General features: G+C 35.5%; 1 protein-coding gene across 1 annotated transcript in view; it reads right to left on the bottom strand.

Moving 5' to 3' along the window:
• Shmt (serine hydroxymethyl transferase) overlaps positions 1 to 18,269 on the bottom strand; it is a 103,058-nt gene that overhangs the window by 7,745 nt on the left and 77,044 nt on the right. The window contains exon 6 of the mRNA XM_090397325.1: positions 13,638 to 13,760. Within this exon, the coding sequence (XP_090253451.1) occupies positions 13,638 to 13,760 (123 nt within the window). The remainder of the gene's footprint in view (positions 1 to 13,637; positions 13,761 to 18,269) is intronic.

The following is an 18,269-nucleotide window of genomic DNA, read 5'->3' as shown; positions in this document are numbered from 1 at the left end:
CCCTACGCCCAATTGTGGACAGTATAAATAGTCCCACATACAAACTGGCTAGACATTTTGCTAAGCTACTAGCCACTCTCACAAACAATTCTCCCTCCTTTGTCAAAAATTCAGCACACCTAAAAAGCATCTTACAACACCTTACCCTAAAAACCTCAGACTTAATAGTAAGCTTTGACATCACTTCACTATTCACAAATGTACCACTAATAGAAACCCTCAATCTACTGAAGTCACACTTCCCCCCTGATATATTTGAACTATTCAAATTCACAATGTATGCAGGATATTTCACATGGAAAGGGAAAATATACAAACAAATTGATGGGACAGCCATTGGCTCCCCCCATCCAACTTTTACATAGAACACCTGGAAAAACAAGCAATCAGTACAGCTACTCTCAAACCAACACTTTGGCTACGCTATGTTGATGATGTGCTTACTATTTGGCCATATGGTCCTGAGACATTGAAAACATTCTTAGCACATTTAAATAGCCAACATCCAAAAATCCACTTTACTATGGAACTGGAAACCAACAACTGTCTGCCCTTCCTGGATACACTCATCACACGTCTCCCAGATGGTTCCTTATAATTTTCAGTTTTTAGAAAACCCACACATACAGGCAGATACTTACACAAACAATCACACCATCATCCTTCTCAACAATATGGCATATTAAAAACGCTAACCCATAGAGCGAGAGCAATCTGTTCCAATGACAAGGCTCTTACTGTTGAACTGACTCACTTACGCCACACCTTCTTGGCCAACGGCTACAATCCACATAAAATAAACAAAATACTAAACACTCCTAAGAAACCCTTCCCACCATCCACCACAGAGAACTACAACAAAACAGTCACCATCCCTTACATTAAAGGCACATCCGAAAAGATCTCAAGAATTCTCAATAAACATAAACTACTCACTACATTCAGACCATGTAGCAAATTAGCCACCCTCATCCGCTCACCCAAGGACAGCATTCCTCCTTTATCACATCCAGGAGTCTACCAAGTACCCTGCTCATGCAATCAAGCCTACTAAGGTCAAACAGGAAGAACTGTGAACATCCGCATCAGCGAACATAAAAGATACATCCAGAAATATCATTATGGGAAGTCAGGCCTAGCAGACCATGCTCTGGATACCCCTGCACACAGGATCAACTGGAAAAACACAAAAGTACTACACAGAAACCCGTATAAATCAGAGAGGTTGTTCTTAGAGGCGACAGAAGCCCTAAAACACACTCCAAATCTCAACAAATATGGCTGTATTAACTTGCCGAAGATCTGGGAGACAGTCATATTAAGAAAAAACTAGCACTTTTCTAGGACTCTAGTAATATATGATAGCTTTTTTTTTTTTTTCAGATAGAGGGCACCAAAATCAGGACTCTAGTCTTTGTGTTGCTGCTACAATTTTGTTTAAGTACACCATGTTGTTTTAGTCTCGCGTATTGTGATAAACAGTTTTTGTGCTCTGAAGATGCTGGTTATAACACCAGCGAAATATCAGCATCAAGTTAATAAATTAATTATTTACTTAGTTTCTGTGTTCTATTATACCGTTAAAATAATAAACAAGTACTGCAGTAAGTTCAAAGCTCTGCTACTTTGTCAGGTCATATCTGGCATAACCTAGTAGAGAAAGCAGTAGTAGATGATTATATGTTATGTTAGCCAGTCAAGAAACCTCCCAATGTGTTACCATCAGGTTCAATCCATGTACTTCCTAGTAGTGTCTTGCAGAACTTTACTGCCATGCTTAAACAAAGAGGGATGTTAGCTCCCTAGTTAATTATGGTGAGATGAGCATGTTCAACAAGATCTCCACCTTTTGTGAAGAAAGGGAGACAGAAACCAGATATATTAATCTGGTGATGAAACATGGCAATAGCTATTTCATGCATCCGCTAAGTAGGATGATGAAGCCATCTACCACCAAGGTCTAGTTGGTATTTCTTCCAACTAAAAGGATATGCTTACTATGTGGTAATATTCTTATGGAGGTGGTGGAAGGGATTTGAATTTTATCCTAGAAATTTTTCATCCCATAAATGAGACAAACTGGACAAAAGAACATGTACTATTAATAGACATAATGTACTGTTCTCACGGGTTTAGTTGATTTTAGAATAACTCTAATCAACCCAACTCAACTGCTTATTTAATAAGTTTTAGATGATTTTAGTAGGATATCCTGAAACATAAATATATATAGTCATACCCCGAAGTTATGCAGTAGGTGGGACCAACAAAAAAGCATGCAAGTCGAATTCGTGTAACTCTGAGTATAATTTTGCATGTAATTTATATATACAAACATACAAAATATTAGTTAATTGGGACCAAAGGTTTACAAAAATACCTATTTTTTTAATAAATATAATCATAATTGTAGTTTTTGCATACATAAAAAAAAGAAAGTTATTTCGATGTCTATGGTTTCATAAAATCTAATAGATTCGTCTGATGGCATAATGTTTTTTTCTTCTCGCGCAAAATTTCTTCATAGCAAGCTAATGATTTTTTTGTTCCTTGCCTTGTGGCTATAATTCGTTCCTCGTTAGAATCTATGTCCTCCAAAATCTGTAAACTTTTCTTTTATGATTGTTCTTACTGTGGATTCCTGTAGATTGAACTTCTTTGCTAGCTCACAAATTTTCATTCTGCCTTTAAAATCCTTAATAATGTTGAGTTTTGTTTCCAAAGTCAATGTTTTTCTTTTCTTGCTAGCTGTAGAAGAATCGGACTTGCTTCTTTTGGACGACATTATTATTTTTATGTGATAAAATTTTTATCAAGAACATAACATAAACAATCGCAAGGGGTTTGTAGACTATAAAAATCGTGTATGAATAGAGACCGTGCGAAACACATCAGTGCTTGTTCACAACATGTGCGAGACTGGCGAATGCGGTAGGCGCAGGAAAGATACGACTAGTAGCGAGGCATGAAGCAGGACGGGAATATGTACATATAAGAAACTGCGTAACTCCGGATTCACGTAAGTCGTAGCTGATGACTCGAAAGGGGAATCCCCTTTCGAGTCATCAGAATTCAAGGAGAACCGGCCTACCAGTCCGGAACTCGTGGGGTTGGGTGCCATAGGTGCCAGGGGGGCATATCCCCCCTCCCCAGAGTTCATATTATAAAATGTATTTAAATAATTCAACATACGGGTCACATGCCATGTAAGTATTGTCAAACTTTTATGGGCTGCCAAAAATGTACGTTTGGGCCATATGCGGACCACCGGTTGCTGACCCCTGATCCATAGCACTTCATTTCAAATGCCAGCAACCTCTTTTCATCTTCTTTTAGGAGGATCCAAGTTTCACTTCTGTATAGAAATACTGAAATACCAGCAGATTACGTCAATAAGACATAATCTGTTGGTAATTGTAAGCTTGTTGTCTGTCCATAGTGGTTTTAGTTTTTGGAGTGCTGTTGTTACTTTTGCAATTTTTGTTCTAATATCCTGTCTTGATCTGCTCTCTTTATTAAAGATATTGCCTAGGTATTTAAACTGATCAATTTCTATGGGTATATCCTCAAATAGGATTTTTTTTTCAGTTTCTGCTACAGCAATTCCTTCTTGGTCAGGAGCACGGAGATTTTTCATTGTTATTGATCTTGGGATACTTACGGTTAAGCCATATTTTTTAAGAGTATAAGCTAATTTTGTGGTAATTTCCTGAAGATCTGATATGTTTTCTGCTAGAATATCTATATCAGCAAACTTTAGATGGTTTATTTCTTCTTCCTCCTACCATCACTCCAAATATCACAGTTCTCCAGGGCTTCATTTACAACATATTTGAGGAAGCAATTAAATAACTTTGGTGATAATTTGTGCCTGCCTTGCTCCATGCTCCAGTGGAAAGGGAGTGCTATAATTCCCCTTGATTTCAATTATTTCAGAAGATGAGTACAGGGATTCAATCAGTCATATTATTTTGTTGTCTATTCCATAATCAACATCACCCAAGTTCGAGGTTGGTACTATCTATGGAAAAGAAATGGAACTAGTTGTTTCATTTCTTTTCCATTGAAGAATTTTGTTGTTCCAGAAGAATTTGATAAGTACCGTATCAACATAATATGGCGTGACAAAAACAGATGATATTTTACTAAGCAACAAATATAAAATGTTATGTTCAGGCAATAACAATCAGGGGAAAGGTGGAGTAGCTTTAGTACTCAACACTAAATATGAAGATAATCTTAAAAGGCAGGTAATATTAAATAGTGATATTGCCTGCCTTTCAAGACTTATCTGTGCTTACCTGCAGAAAAAGAAATAGAGGAATTTTTTGAAGCATTAAAGAATGCAGCTGCACAATGAAAAAGAAAATCTTGGTCCTTGTTGGAGATCTAAACAGCAGAGTAGGAAACGATTACCAGACATATAGAAATATTTGGGGAAAAGAGCAAAACTAATAATAATGGTAAATGCCTGCTGGATTTCTGTTTAAGACATAGATTAGTTATTACTAAAACTGTGCACAAATTCACATGGAGAGAAAAGTCTCATTGACCATGTTATAGTTGATAGCATTGGTTCAGGACACAAGAGTATACAGAGGATTTGAAATAGAAAGTAATCACTATTTAGTTTTGAGTGGGATAAAACTGAATTTTGTACTGAAATATACTAGGAAAATGAATCAAAGTTGAGTAAGCTTTCAGAGGTGAACTATAAACTCAAATACACAAACATGATTAAAGAAAAAATGAGTGTTCGAAAACATGAACCAAATCTTGGAGATTAATAGGCAAACTCTGAAGAAAGCATTGGCTGATTCAGCCAGAGAAGGCATTTTGTGAGGTTGTCTGTAAGAATAGAAAAATCAGAACTCCATGGTGGACTCAGGAAGTTAAAGAGGCAGTGAAGGAAAAGAAGAAAGCATATCAAAAGTTCCTGTCAAATAAGTCAGCTTGTGCTCTTAGAGAATATAGAGACAAATGCAAGAATGCTAAACACTGTGTAAAACTAGCTAAACAAAAGTCATGGGAGGACTTTGGCAAGAATATAGAAAATAAATATCAAGAAGGTGGCAAAATATTCTGGAGGCTATTGAAAAGCTTAGAAATGGGGGAAAAGTACTGTAAAAGGAATTGGAGATGATTAAGGCAAGATGAAAACTGAAGATAACAATTTAATAAGCCGAAAGGCCATTTTACCAGCGAACATGTTAATAGAAAGGGGGATGGTAAATCCCTTTATGTTTTTATAGCCGGGTACAAAACTCGGATCGAAATTCATGCCGAAAAATTTCGATTTTTCGGCATGAAACTCTATGGATTTCGATCCGAGTTTCGTACCCGGCTATAAAAATATAAAGGAATTTACCATCCCCCTTTCTATTAACATGTTTGCCAGTAAAATGGCCTTTCGGCTTATTAAATTAGTAATTAACAATAAATATAGGAGTACACTACTTTGGCAATTCGATAGCAGAGGTATGTAAGTTCGTGTTCACTTAAAGCCTTGATATTCCAGGTCTACCTACTCACTGATGGGACCTCAAAAAGGGTTGAAACCGGTCTGGGTAGTGACCTCTTCTCATAATGTAAAACAATATATATATCTCTTAGGAGCTGGGTTTTACATTATGAGAGAATATTAAAGTTAGTGACGGAGCTTGCTCCACCTTTGCATGGAGTTGCCCTGGTGTTGTACTACCCAAGTGATCATTTACACTTGGGCTCGCCAATAGTTTTTTTGGCATGAAACGCTATGGATTTCGATCTGAGTTTCGTACCCGGCTATAAAAAACAAAGGGATTTACCATCCCCCTTTTTATTATGAAGATAACAATATTCTAGATGTCTGGAGTGATTACGTTGAAGGATTGCTAAATGAAACAAGCAGTGTCAGCATGGTGGTACAAAACTCCCAAATGGAATGCAGTCAGGAATACATATTCACACTTGACGTAGAAAAAGTTATCAAAACCCTGAAATGTAGAAAGGCAGCTGGAGTAGGTGAAATTCTACCAGAAATGCTCATATATGTAGGTATAAAAGTTTCACGGTGGCTGCATTGAATATTTCAGAAAGCGAATTCCTGACGACTGGAACAAAGTTTCATTGTATCCATCTATAAAAAGAGAGAAATAAAACTGAATATGAGAATTACAGATGTATTTCAATATTGAGTGTTCCTGGTAAGATTTATGCAAGTATACCTAAAAAAAAGGAAAGTAAGTAAATAAGACTAGGATGAGAAAGATTTTCAACAGAATTTTCTACTAGTAGTAATAGTGGACTGCCCATTGCTAGGCCATACTGGTGAATGTAAAACTGATTATTCCATTTTAAAAAGTTTAAATAAAGGCAATGTCTGAATAATTATATATCAGCTGGGGGTGGGGGAAGGTTTTTTTTTTTTTAATAAAACAAAAAGCCTTCTTCCAGTGGAACAATAGTATATAACAAGAATATGTAGGCTTGATAGAATAGCAGATATGATTAACTTACTTCTAGTAATTTCTGAATAAAATGATCCACTTTTTTGATGAATGAACTTTTTTTTTTTTTTTTTTTTTTTTTTTTAGATATAGTTCAGTCAGTATTGATTTACCCTTTTGTTGAAAAGACCTGTGTTTGAATCCCATCTAGGACAAAGAACATTTATCAGGATTTTTCAGCTGAAGGTGAGTTAGCCAGTCACATATGAGTGATGACAAGGTATTCCTGGAAACTTGGGTTTTTCAACCCACAAACAGGCAAACTGACCAGAAGAACACAAAACAATTTACAGGCAATTCAGATAGGATTAATTGCTATATTATCAGCATTAAATAGATTTTTCCAAAGATGTCCAGTTACTTGGCTATGACAGGTACCTGCGTTTTACCTTAGGTAAGCCAAATAATCTTTGTAGAAATCAGAACAAATGAACATTAAGTGATTTTTGCTCATGAAAGGAGGAATAAATCTGGTTTTACTTTGTCTCTGCCACAAAGTACATTGTGGAATGGGATGCTGCCATAGTATTTATTACAAAGAAAATCTCCTGTTGACATCAAAAAGTGACAAAAATGATCCACATGTATGCCCAAGGACTGATTTTATGTGATGTTTGAAAGTCTCTGGTATGATTATCTTAAGATTTCAATTTTGCCAACAATCGTTTAAAAATTCTACACGAAAATAGATGATGCATGTTCTGTCACTACTACACAAATCTCATTATTCTGTGTTTAACATTAATGGTTTAGTATCAGATTTAACTATATTCCATGTTTTCATATTTATAGATGTTTAAATTTTTAGTTCTGAGGATGCTACCAGTCACCTATATGTTGCAAAACTAGTTAATCAATGTGATTCTTTTTATCATTTTTGTTAAAATTTAAAGGACTAATAAATCTCAATTTTTTGTTTCATGAAATTTGTAAGTCTTATGAAGGAATATTATATGACTCATTATCAATTTTGCAGAGAAAATTACACAATTTTAATTTAGTGGGTCTCAGTGTTTTGATTGCTATATATTTGAATTATCTTCGAGAGCACATCTTTACAATGGGTTTTATATAAACATAAATATGAAAAATGACTGCAGAACAATATTTGAATTATTATTTAAGCTAATTATATTTTGAAGGCAAGTACCGTATTTTCCGTCGTATAAGACAGACCCCCATTTCTGTACACATTTTTTAGAAAAAAAAACTTTATCACTGAATATTATAATGAATTTGCAGTATTTCAAATATAAAGTAATAAGTATGTCTACTTTCAACAAATACCTAATCTAATTAGGAAAGAGAGTACCCACCTTTTAATCATCCTTGTCAAAACCCAGAAATTCATCTCCAGAGCTAAATGAAGAGACACTTGAAACCTCTTCTAAATCAGAATCTGAGTTCTCATACAACAAATTGTCCTCTGTACCATCCAGTGCATTACTAATGCCACACTTCTTAAATGATTTAACTACTGTCTCAGTTTTCACAGCATCCCATGAAGCTTTGACCCACTCACAAACTTGCGAAACGCTAGGCCTCTTCCTTCTTCCTGATGGCAAAACCTCAAAATCTGAAGACTGCATCCAGCTGTTCAACTTCTCCTTCATAAATCCCTTAAATGGTTTATTAATACAGACATCTAAAAGTTGAAGCTGACTAGTTAGACCTCCTGGAATTACAGCTAACTGAGTTTTCAATTCCTTGAGTTTATTTTTAACATCTTCTATTCTGTGAGAACAAAACTTATCCCATACTAGAAGGGCAGGCTTCTTCAACAGTCTGCCTAGACCAAATTTTATCTATCCATAACTTCATTTCTCCTCCATCCATCTAGCCTTTTACATGAACATGTACACACATTTCTTTGAGTAGCATCTTCCTTTTAAAAATCAATAGCAGCGGCAATTTTGTCCTATCAGCACAGCAGGATAAAACAACCATGTAGTGAGTGAGTTTTTTCGTGCCTCGAAGTTTTAACTGTAGCACTTTTAATGCCCTTGGAATCTACAGTTTTGTTTGAGGGCACATCAAAATTCAGTGGAACCTTGTCCATGTTTCCTATTTGCGCAAGTTCAAAATTTTTTCGTTTCCTTACGTTAATGATGAATCGATGAAATTCAATAATTTTTTCTTCATATTCAGCTGGCATCTTTTGATATTTTTGTTTTAGTCTACATGCATAGTTGATTTCTCTTCATGAATCTTGAACACCATGATGTTGATCCAGTAAAGTTGGCGATCCCTCTGTTAGTGGCTTTCGCTATTAATAATCATTTTTGTAGACACTGAACGTCCCGCTTTTCTGTGCTCTAAAATCCAAGCATTCAGTTTTGCCTCAGTTCTGGCCATTTTGCTGCAGTTCCACTTCATAGGTTATGTTTACTGTTAGTTGGTTTTTTTAGATCCTCTTCCTGATTCCGCCAAGTTCTTATCATTTTCTCAGTTGGGGTGCCCCGAAATGCCCCTCTGCAGCCTTGTTTCCACGTTCTTTAGCGTACGCAATACTGTAGCAATACCGACGTTTTTCAGCCATAATTTGCCAAGAAATTTAGAGAAAATTTAACTGCAGAAATTTATCACCGTTCAAAACAATTGGAAAGTTTAAACAAACAGGAACACAGCTGTGATCGTCGATGACAGCGCATGTGCATTCACTGGCTTTGAAGTGGGCTGAGTTTTTTATGTGTGATGGTATATAAAAACCTTACACTCCAACATAATGGTCAGTTTTGATGTCTCCTCCCTATTCACAAATGTCCCCCTCAAAGAAACCTTAGAGCTAATCCAAGCTAAATTTCCTCCCGATATCTCAGCCCTATTTCAGTTTACAATGAACTCAGGTTATTTCGTTTGGCAGGAAAAATTCTACAAACAGATAGAGGGGAGCCATGGGTTCACCACTTTCCCCACCCTTGGCCAACTTCTTCATGGAGATGTTTGAAGAGAAAACCTTAAACTCAGCCCCACAAAAACCTACCATATGGCTTCGCTACGTTGATGATGTTTTCGCTATTTGGCCACATGGCCCGGATTCACTCCTTTCCTTCCTAACACACTTGAACAACCAACACCCTAGAATCAAATTCACCCTGGAAAAAGAGGAAAACAATAACCTCCCCTTCCTAGACACACTAGTCACCCGCCAACCTGATGGAACCTTGGTTTTCTCAGTTTATAGAAAACCCACCCATACAGGCAGATACATTCACCAACAATCCCCCCCCCCCCACAACAATATGGAGTTATTAAAACATTATTCAACAGGGCAAAAATAATCTGTTCTAATGATCAAGCCCTAACCACTGAACTAAATCACATCCGTGACACTTTCTCAGCCAACGGCTACCCCCCCCAAAAAATCCAAAAAATACTTAACCCAGTTATCCACAACCCACCACCCCCTCCCCTTCACAAAAAAGATTACTCTAAATCTATCACGATTCCCTACATCAGAGGCACCTCGGAAAAAATCAATAAAATCCTAAAAAAACATGACTTGACCACTTGTTACAGACCACATAGAAAACTGGCATCCCTTATCCGCTCCACCAAAGACCAACCACTTCCCCTAGACCTACCTGGTGTATACCAGGTCCCTTGCAGCTGTAAACTGTCCTACTTTGGCCAAACAGGCAGGACAGCAAATATCAGAATCTCAGAACACAAGGATTACATCAGATTTTACCAGTACAGCCACTCTGGGCTTGCAGACCACGCTCTGGATACTCGCCACAGAATAAGATGGAAGAAAGCCACAGTAATACACCGCAGCAAGTTCAAGTATGAAAGACTATTCATGGAATCAGCCTCGGCCCTTAGGAACATGCCAAACCTCAACAAATTTGGATGCATGAAACTGCCCCAAATTTGGGAAACTTTTATCAGAAGAACTTCAGCCCAAAGGCCAAGAACTACCAATATAGCCCGCCAGGGGGCACCATCAGGACTTTAGGAAACGCTAGCTTCCTAGCTTCAGTCTCATTTGCTGTTATTAGTACTTGTGTGCACGTGTCTTTTAGTAAGTTCCCAAGAAGATGGCAATGTGACGTTCGCCAAAATATCGGAAAGTATATATTAAAGTTTATTTAATCTATATTTCTAGTATACGCTGCCAATTCCTTAAATATTAGTTATCATGTTTAACCAGCGTATAAGCCTCTCAACAAGAATAAATTTGGCATTTGTGAAGCTAGAAATTGTCTCACTTCTGCTCGTCGTGTTAACCACTGCTTAGATCAAGATTGGAGAATGTATTTCATTAGAAAGCCAGAAATCGTTCCAAGAAATGCCAATTAGGTTGTAGACTACAAAACTGAAAAGGCAAATATAGTTTGTTGAGTCTGATACACTCTTCACTAAATATCAAGAAGGTCCATTTTCTTTTTATAAAACTGTATATATAAAAAAGAGCATATTAATTATACTATTCTAATATATCACATTTATATATATATATATATTTTTTTTTTTAATTTTTTTGAAAAAAATATAAAAATAAAAAATAAGATTTGCATTATATTTGTAATCCAAATATACAAATATAAAAAAAAATCTTATTTTAAAAAATTTTTCATTGTTTCACTTTATTCCTTCACATGTACACACAATTTTTTCTTTTGTATCTGTTTATCATAAAAATAAGTCTTATTTCCTTGCTGTTTAGTTTCAGAAAGGAACTAAGACCTTGATATTTGGTTTCAGTAAGTATAATATAATTTCGACCGGTCTCTTCTTCCAAGTGGGTGTATAATATCTGTGATTACAGGTATGTTTGATTCAAATCACATGTGAAAACAACAGCAAAATGTGATATGTTGACAAAGTCATGGATTCTCAAAAGCATTTTTTCTGCATTTCAATAGGAATATGTTTGAGAGTAAAAAGAATTTCAGAATGTTGTCATCTGAAAGTTTAATCAATTCCATCTTGCAGGAGTATCTGAATGTCAAGTGAGTATGCTGAAAAACTTCAGAACTAATCTTTGCAACCTGTCATTGTATCCTCACTTTAAGATATCAAGGACACTTTCATATACATTACTTTCACATCGTAATTTTAATGGTTCTCCCTGTTTTACTCATTAATTACATTTGCAGTTCAGGGAAATATGAAATGCATTACAATACAGCTGCAACAGCTAAAAAAGTTCTAGTTCTTACATGAAATCTGGAATGTGCAGTTATGAGTATCATATTCTGGTTTTTGCATGTTTAGACTGGTAGTATGTCATACTAAATATTCACAGAAAAAGGCTACAAGTTCCCCACCAGTGGTTCTAAATGATGTTGATGTTATCCAATACACTCTTCCATTACTGTAATAAAAGAAATAGTCTATTACAAGCAAATAAATGAAAACATAATATTAAATTTAGTTGGAAGAATAACACAACAACCCTTCAACTTAAAAAGACTTGAGCTCAATTCTTTTCGAGATGAGAGGAATTTTTATGAGAGCTTTTTTCAACTGAAGGCGAGTTGTCCGATCTCATACAGAGGTAGTAAAGTTTTCCATACTAGAAACTCAGGATTTTCATTCTGCATGAAAACAAATCAGGAAAAGAATATATGCAATTAATAGACACAAAATGTACCCTCCCACAAGGTATCATGAAATAATATTTATAGTAAATTCTAATTTTTCTCATGTTATAAAAAATTTTTAATTACAGAACTGTTTTATGAACAGTTCTTTTATGCAACAAATTGATTTCACGACTTCACAAATTGATTTATGAAGGGAAACTTCCAGTTCTTAGCTGTCTTGCACCATATTAATTATCTTAAGTTATTTTGGCACCGTATTCTGAAGTTCAAATAATACTATGAACTATTTAAAATAAAGAACTAATAGGCTTATTTTGGCAATGTAAACATTATTTAAATTAAGGGGATATTAAATCCCACATTGTTTTAAAACCAAATAAGAAACTCAAAGATCGGAATCAAAGAGTCTCATGCCGAATATAGTAACTATAAAAGTGTCGGCAACTACTAGCGTAAGTTAAAGCACCTAGTTCAGGTATGTAGTACAAACTAGGGCAACTCGTAGCAAAGTTGGGTAAAGCTCTGATCGCTATTCTTAGTATTTCCCATAATGTAAAACACATCTCCTAGGAGATATATGATGTTATACATTACGGCAGAAGGTCACTACCCAGACCGGTTTCGATCTTTATTGAGATCTCATCAGTGAGTAGCTAGACCAAGTGTAATACTAAGGGTATAGCGAAAAGAACTTATATACTCTGCTATACAAGTTGTCAAAAAGGTGCACCCATAAATTATTTAAATTGAGTTTCTTATTCGGTTTTAAAACAATGTGGGATTTAATATCCCCTTAATTTAAATAAACTAGGAACTATCACTGAGAGGGGAAAAAAATCTCATGGAATGGGAAGAGATTCCATTAATAATTCTGCTTTAAATCTACGACAGTTCACATTTGCTCTTGGTCTGAAATAATTAAGAAATTTTTAAACTATAATCAGAGATATGCACAGAACCTGCAAATGAATTTCGTAATAGATCTATTTTAGGACTGGTACTCACACTCCAAGGAATGCACTGCCTCGAGGAAGGGATATTTAATGAGGTCAAAACATATACGTTAATGGTATGCACATCACGACAGTGAAGTAAACCAAATTTAGTCACTGCTTTGGAATCAGTCATTGAAGTTAGCAGTGAGTGATGTACTGTATGTACTACCAAATCATAATTTCATTTGGAATTTTGCTTTGAAACACAAATAATACTGGTAATGGTAATATTCCAAATAATGTCAATTTTTTCTATAAAAGAGATTCTAAAAAGCAAAATCATATGAAAGTAACAGATAAGAATTGTGTAAAGCTTTCTGTACAGTTAGTTATTCTATATGGAATTTCATCACATATTAAATAACACTATGAGAACTCAACAATACAGGCCATAGGATACACTGGGGCATAAGGCTGACCACCTTATCCTGTAAACGGAGTGAAGTCCGATGATCAATGGACCCTCGACACCGCAAGGTAAAAGAGGGTATAAGGAAAATGAGATGAGATTAAATAACACTATAAATTGGACTCACTGTACAGTGAGTTCACTTTCATTTCCTTATTGCAAAAAGTAAAATAAAAATGTAATAATACCAAACCTGATACGCATGTATATCCATTAGCCTGAAGACCATGGGCTAAGGTCTTAGCATTTGCAATCACTTGCTTTTGATATAATCTGAATTCTGGAGTTTTGGATTGTTTCAAAGCAGTTGCTATTGCTGATAGGAATAAACAAAAATATTTAAAAATATTACTTTAAAAACAATTTAAAAAATCTAAAATAGTCAGGTCAATGAAAAGTAAATGAGCTTTTATAAAAACGAAACTTGACTAATTATAGCTTTTTTTATTTTATTTATTATTTTTTATGAATTGTAAAATATAGTATACTTGACTAGAAATAATAATCCTGTTTTACCTCTATATTATCTCTCTTAAAAAGCATGTTGTGCATTATGGTATAATGGGTATTTTGATGGAAAGCCAACTGCTCTATTATAATGAACCACTCGAAGTATGTGTATGAAGATACTTCAAATGCTGGTTTGCTAATTTACAGCAGAATAGTGGATGAAGCACTGAATATTGGTTGGCCAAGTGCATATGGGGAGGGGTGAAAAGTTCTGATAAACACCTAGAACAAAAAATGATATTAAAGCAACTGATATAACTACACATGTAATGTACCTCAATTCTGTCATGGTAATTATCACAGCTTTTCAGCACACCCTCATAGTATCTTATCTCCCAACCAAGAGAATCAGTTCTTTGTTCGATTCCCATCCATGACGTGAGGAACCTTTATCTGGTCTCTTTCGACTAAAGGTGAGTTAGCCAGTCTCATACAGAGGTAGATGGTTTTTTTTCACCAGGAAACTCAGGTTTTTCATCCCTCAGAACAGGCAAACTGGTCCGTGAACACACATGGATCTATAGTCATAAAATACATACTTAAATTCCTCATTAGGAGGGCTCAACCAATCCTAAGGGACATTTGAGGAAAAATTGGGTGGAACTCCACACAAAAACAACAAGAGAATCGGTTAAATCCTACTGTGGCATAGATGACTGTGAATGTCTTTAGGTGGCATACAATATACAGTAATATTCTGCTTTATGACAATACATCATATGATGGTTTTAGCAACACGGTGTTCCTATGAATCAACTAAGTGCAGTTTTTGTGAACTGTTTGTTTATGACATTGTTACTCACTGCATCTCTCTATGTTTTTAGTGTTTCACTGTGAATTATAAACCATTATTTTCTTGTTGTTAATAATGGCAGATCAAATTCAAAGTAAGGGTACTGTTGCTTCCAGTGAAAAAGAAGATGCATAAACCTATTTTATATTACACTAAGATTAAAATAAAAAAATTTTAGTAAGGATGGTGTATCAAACACTGAGATAGACCGCAAGCTAAACTTACCTTGCACTGTTGTTGTTTCAGGTTGATCTAAAAATTGAGACGTAAGTTGAAGAATTCATAATTAATTAATAATGGAAACATGCTAATTCTTTTTATTTATAGAATGATTCATGGGAGTACTGTGTTGCTAAAACCGTCATATGAGTGTATTGTTGTAAAGCAGGGTAATACTGTATTGTATGCCACCTAAAGACTTTCACAATCATCTATGCCACAGCAGGGTTTACTGCTTATGTTTTATAGCCATGATTAATACAATTATAGGAAAACAGTCATAAAAAAGAGAACATCAATTCAATTGAAAGTGCATGATAATGTATTTCCATTATTAATTAGCCATGATGCTGTTACAGGTGTTAAAAAATAAATTAAAGATGCCAGGAAATTATATTTAATTTAATCCTTTATCCAAGTGGAAGAAGACAATGTTTGCATGTGGAATATCTTCATGACTGGACCACTTGTATATAGAGACTAATGACTTCACATCAATTGCCTTAGTATCCCATAATGCAAAGCACACACCCTTTTGGAGGTTTATAATTGATGTGAAGTCTACAAGTAGCCGAGTCGTGAAGATACTTCACGTGCAAACATTGTTTGCTTACACTTGGATAAAAGGATTAAACCAAGAATATAATTTCTTGGGATCTTTAATTTATAGTATGACCAAGTGAAAAAACTTTAATCTTTAACCAACTTTAATCCAGATCAACATCTTTCTCAAATCCAGAGTATTTTAATAATTTGACACCTTTTGACTACTTGTTTGTGGGAAATACACAACTTCTGCATTATTTCAACCTTAGTATCTCTTCTGGGTCTGGCTCCCATTGATGAGACCTCAGTAAAGGTCGAAACTAGTCTGGGTAGTGGCCCCTCCCATAATACATAGCATTATACACATCCAAAAGGGTGGGTGGGTGGGTGCATGCTTTGCATTATGGGATACTAAGGCAATTGATATGAAGCCATTAACCTTTGTATACAAGTAGCCCAGTCACGAAGATACTCCACATGCAAACATTGTTTGCATACATTTAGGATAAAGGATTAAAAAAAATTGGGTAAAAGATGCCAGGAAATTATATTCTTGCCATCTTTAATTTATAGTATAACCAAGTGAAAAAACTTTCAACAGGTGTTTAAATAAAAGTGAACAGTGCTACAATAGTTAATAATACAGTTAACTGTAAACATGACAGTCTTACTGCTGTAATGGAAAAAATTTTAATAGTGCAGACTGATACCAAACTGGTTATCATGTTTCTTTAAGCCAAACTAATCAATAACTTTTGTTTGCATAACTGACATAAATTAATGCTTTATATCATTTATGCACATATATGAGCCTCCATAGCCCAGTCAGTGTAGACGAAGCCCTTTGGTTGGAAAGACCTGGATTTGATTCCCGTCAGTGACGCGAGGAACTTTTATATGGTCTCTTTTAACTCGACTAAAGGTGAGTTAGCTGGTCTCATACGGAGGTGGGGTTTTTTTCACCCGGAAATTCGTTTTTGTCCCCCAGAACAGGCAAACTGGCCCCGTCAACACAAGCATCTACAGACATACGACACACCAGGAGGCATAGGGCTAACCACCACCTCCTCAAAGCAGTTGCGGTTTCAAATCGTAATAGGCCATGCAAACGTAACAGGTCACTAGGGCCTATTACGGGTAAGGAGAAGGATGCACATATATATAATCACTTTTCCAACCTTTCATAGGTAAGATTTATATAGAGACCATAATATTTAACTGTATAATATTTATCTCTATCAAAACTATTACAAATTTGTCTGATTAAATGCTATAGTGCTTATTTACACATAACACTTATTAGCATATCCAAGCTGAGTTAACTTTTGCATTTTCTAATACATTTCATAAGTTGCATTGCATCATGCACTGCAACTTATATTTCGTAAGTTGCATTGCATCATGCACTGCAACTTATATTTCGTAAGTTGCATTGCATAATATACATCGTACCATGCAACATGGATTGATGTATATTATCTACATTCCCACATTGCATAAATGCACATTATAATGAGATAGCTCCTTGTATTGTAAAGTAGCTGCATGTGTTCAGTTACTGCACTGAACACATATAAGTTAAACACATTTTAAAGATTTTATTTTTACTCTGCAATGTCAGAAAAATGGAAGGACTTAACTCTTAGAGAACAAATTGCATTATCAATAGCTTGGCCAATAAGCTGCTGCAATAAATAGTTATGAAAACATTTATTTATTTATGCTATAAATATCATTACATGCTTAAGGGTCAAAGCTGTATAACCGAGAGGAGACCTCCACATAGCCTTTAAAGGAATGCGGAGAACCGACCAGGGCTTCTGACCTAATGTCCAATCCTCACCTTCTCGTGGTGCACCCTGTTGGGTATCTACTTTGATACTGAACGAACGAGGATGGGCTGGCAATTTGGGATTTAGCCGACCAAATTGTATTCTTATTGGTTAAACCAAAATAAAAAATGATGGTACAACATGATAAAATTTCATGCCGGCTGGGGCGTCGCCCGGTTAAACAAGGGCCCCCCATTGTTTTCGCCAGGGAACCAGGGCGAACAGCGAAAAGTCAGCTACTGGAACAAATCTGAAAACAAACCCCAACTCAACATCACCAGAGTTAAAGATCGGTACTATCAACGTAAGAAGCCTGAATGGCAAAGAAATGGAGCTAGCTGAGGAATTAGATAAGTACCAGATCGACATAATAGGGGTGACTGAAACAAAAAAGACCAAAACTGGTGAGATCTTTCTGAGCAATAAATACAAAATGTTATATTCAGGCAATGACAATCAAGGAAAAGAAGGAGTAGCCATAGTATTCAACACAAAATACGAGGCTAATCTTCTTGAATGGCAGTCAGTCTCAAGTAGAGTAATGTGGGCAAATATGAGAATGGGGAACTGGACAATGAGACTTATTTGTGCCTATGGTCCCACAGAAGGTTCTACTAAGGTAGAAGTGGAGGAATTTTTTGAGGCTTTAGAAAAAGCAACTGACACAATGAAAAAGGAAAAGTTGGTCCTTGTTGGGGATCTAAATAGTAGAGTAGGAAATGATTGTGAGACATACAAAAATATTTTGGGAAAATCTGGAGAAAAGAGCAAAGCTAATAATAATGGCAAATATCTGTTGGATTTCTGCTCAGGACATGGACTGGTTATTACTAACACCATGTTCCAACATAAAAATGTGCACAAATTCACATGGAGAGAAGAGGCTAGGAATAAGAAAAGTCTCATTGACTATGTTATTGTTGAT

This window comes from Typopeltis vanoorti, chromosome 9, assembly GCF_054136105.1.
Source record: "Typopeltis vanoorti isolate ZY-2024b chromosome 9, IOZ_Tvanoo_1.0, whole genome shotgun sequence".
Lineage (NCBI taxonomy): Eukaryota > Metazoa > Arthropoda > Arachnida > Uropygi > Thelyphonidae > Typopeltis > Typopeltis vanoorti.
Note: the sequence above shows the minus strand (reverse complement) of the source record. Positions and strands in the feature narration are given on the sequence as shown.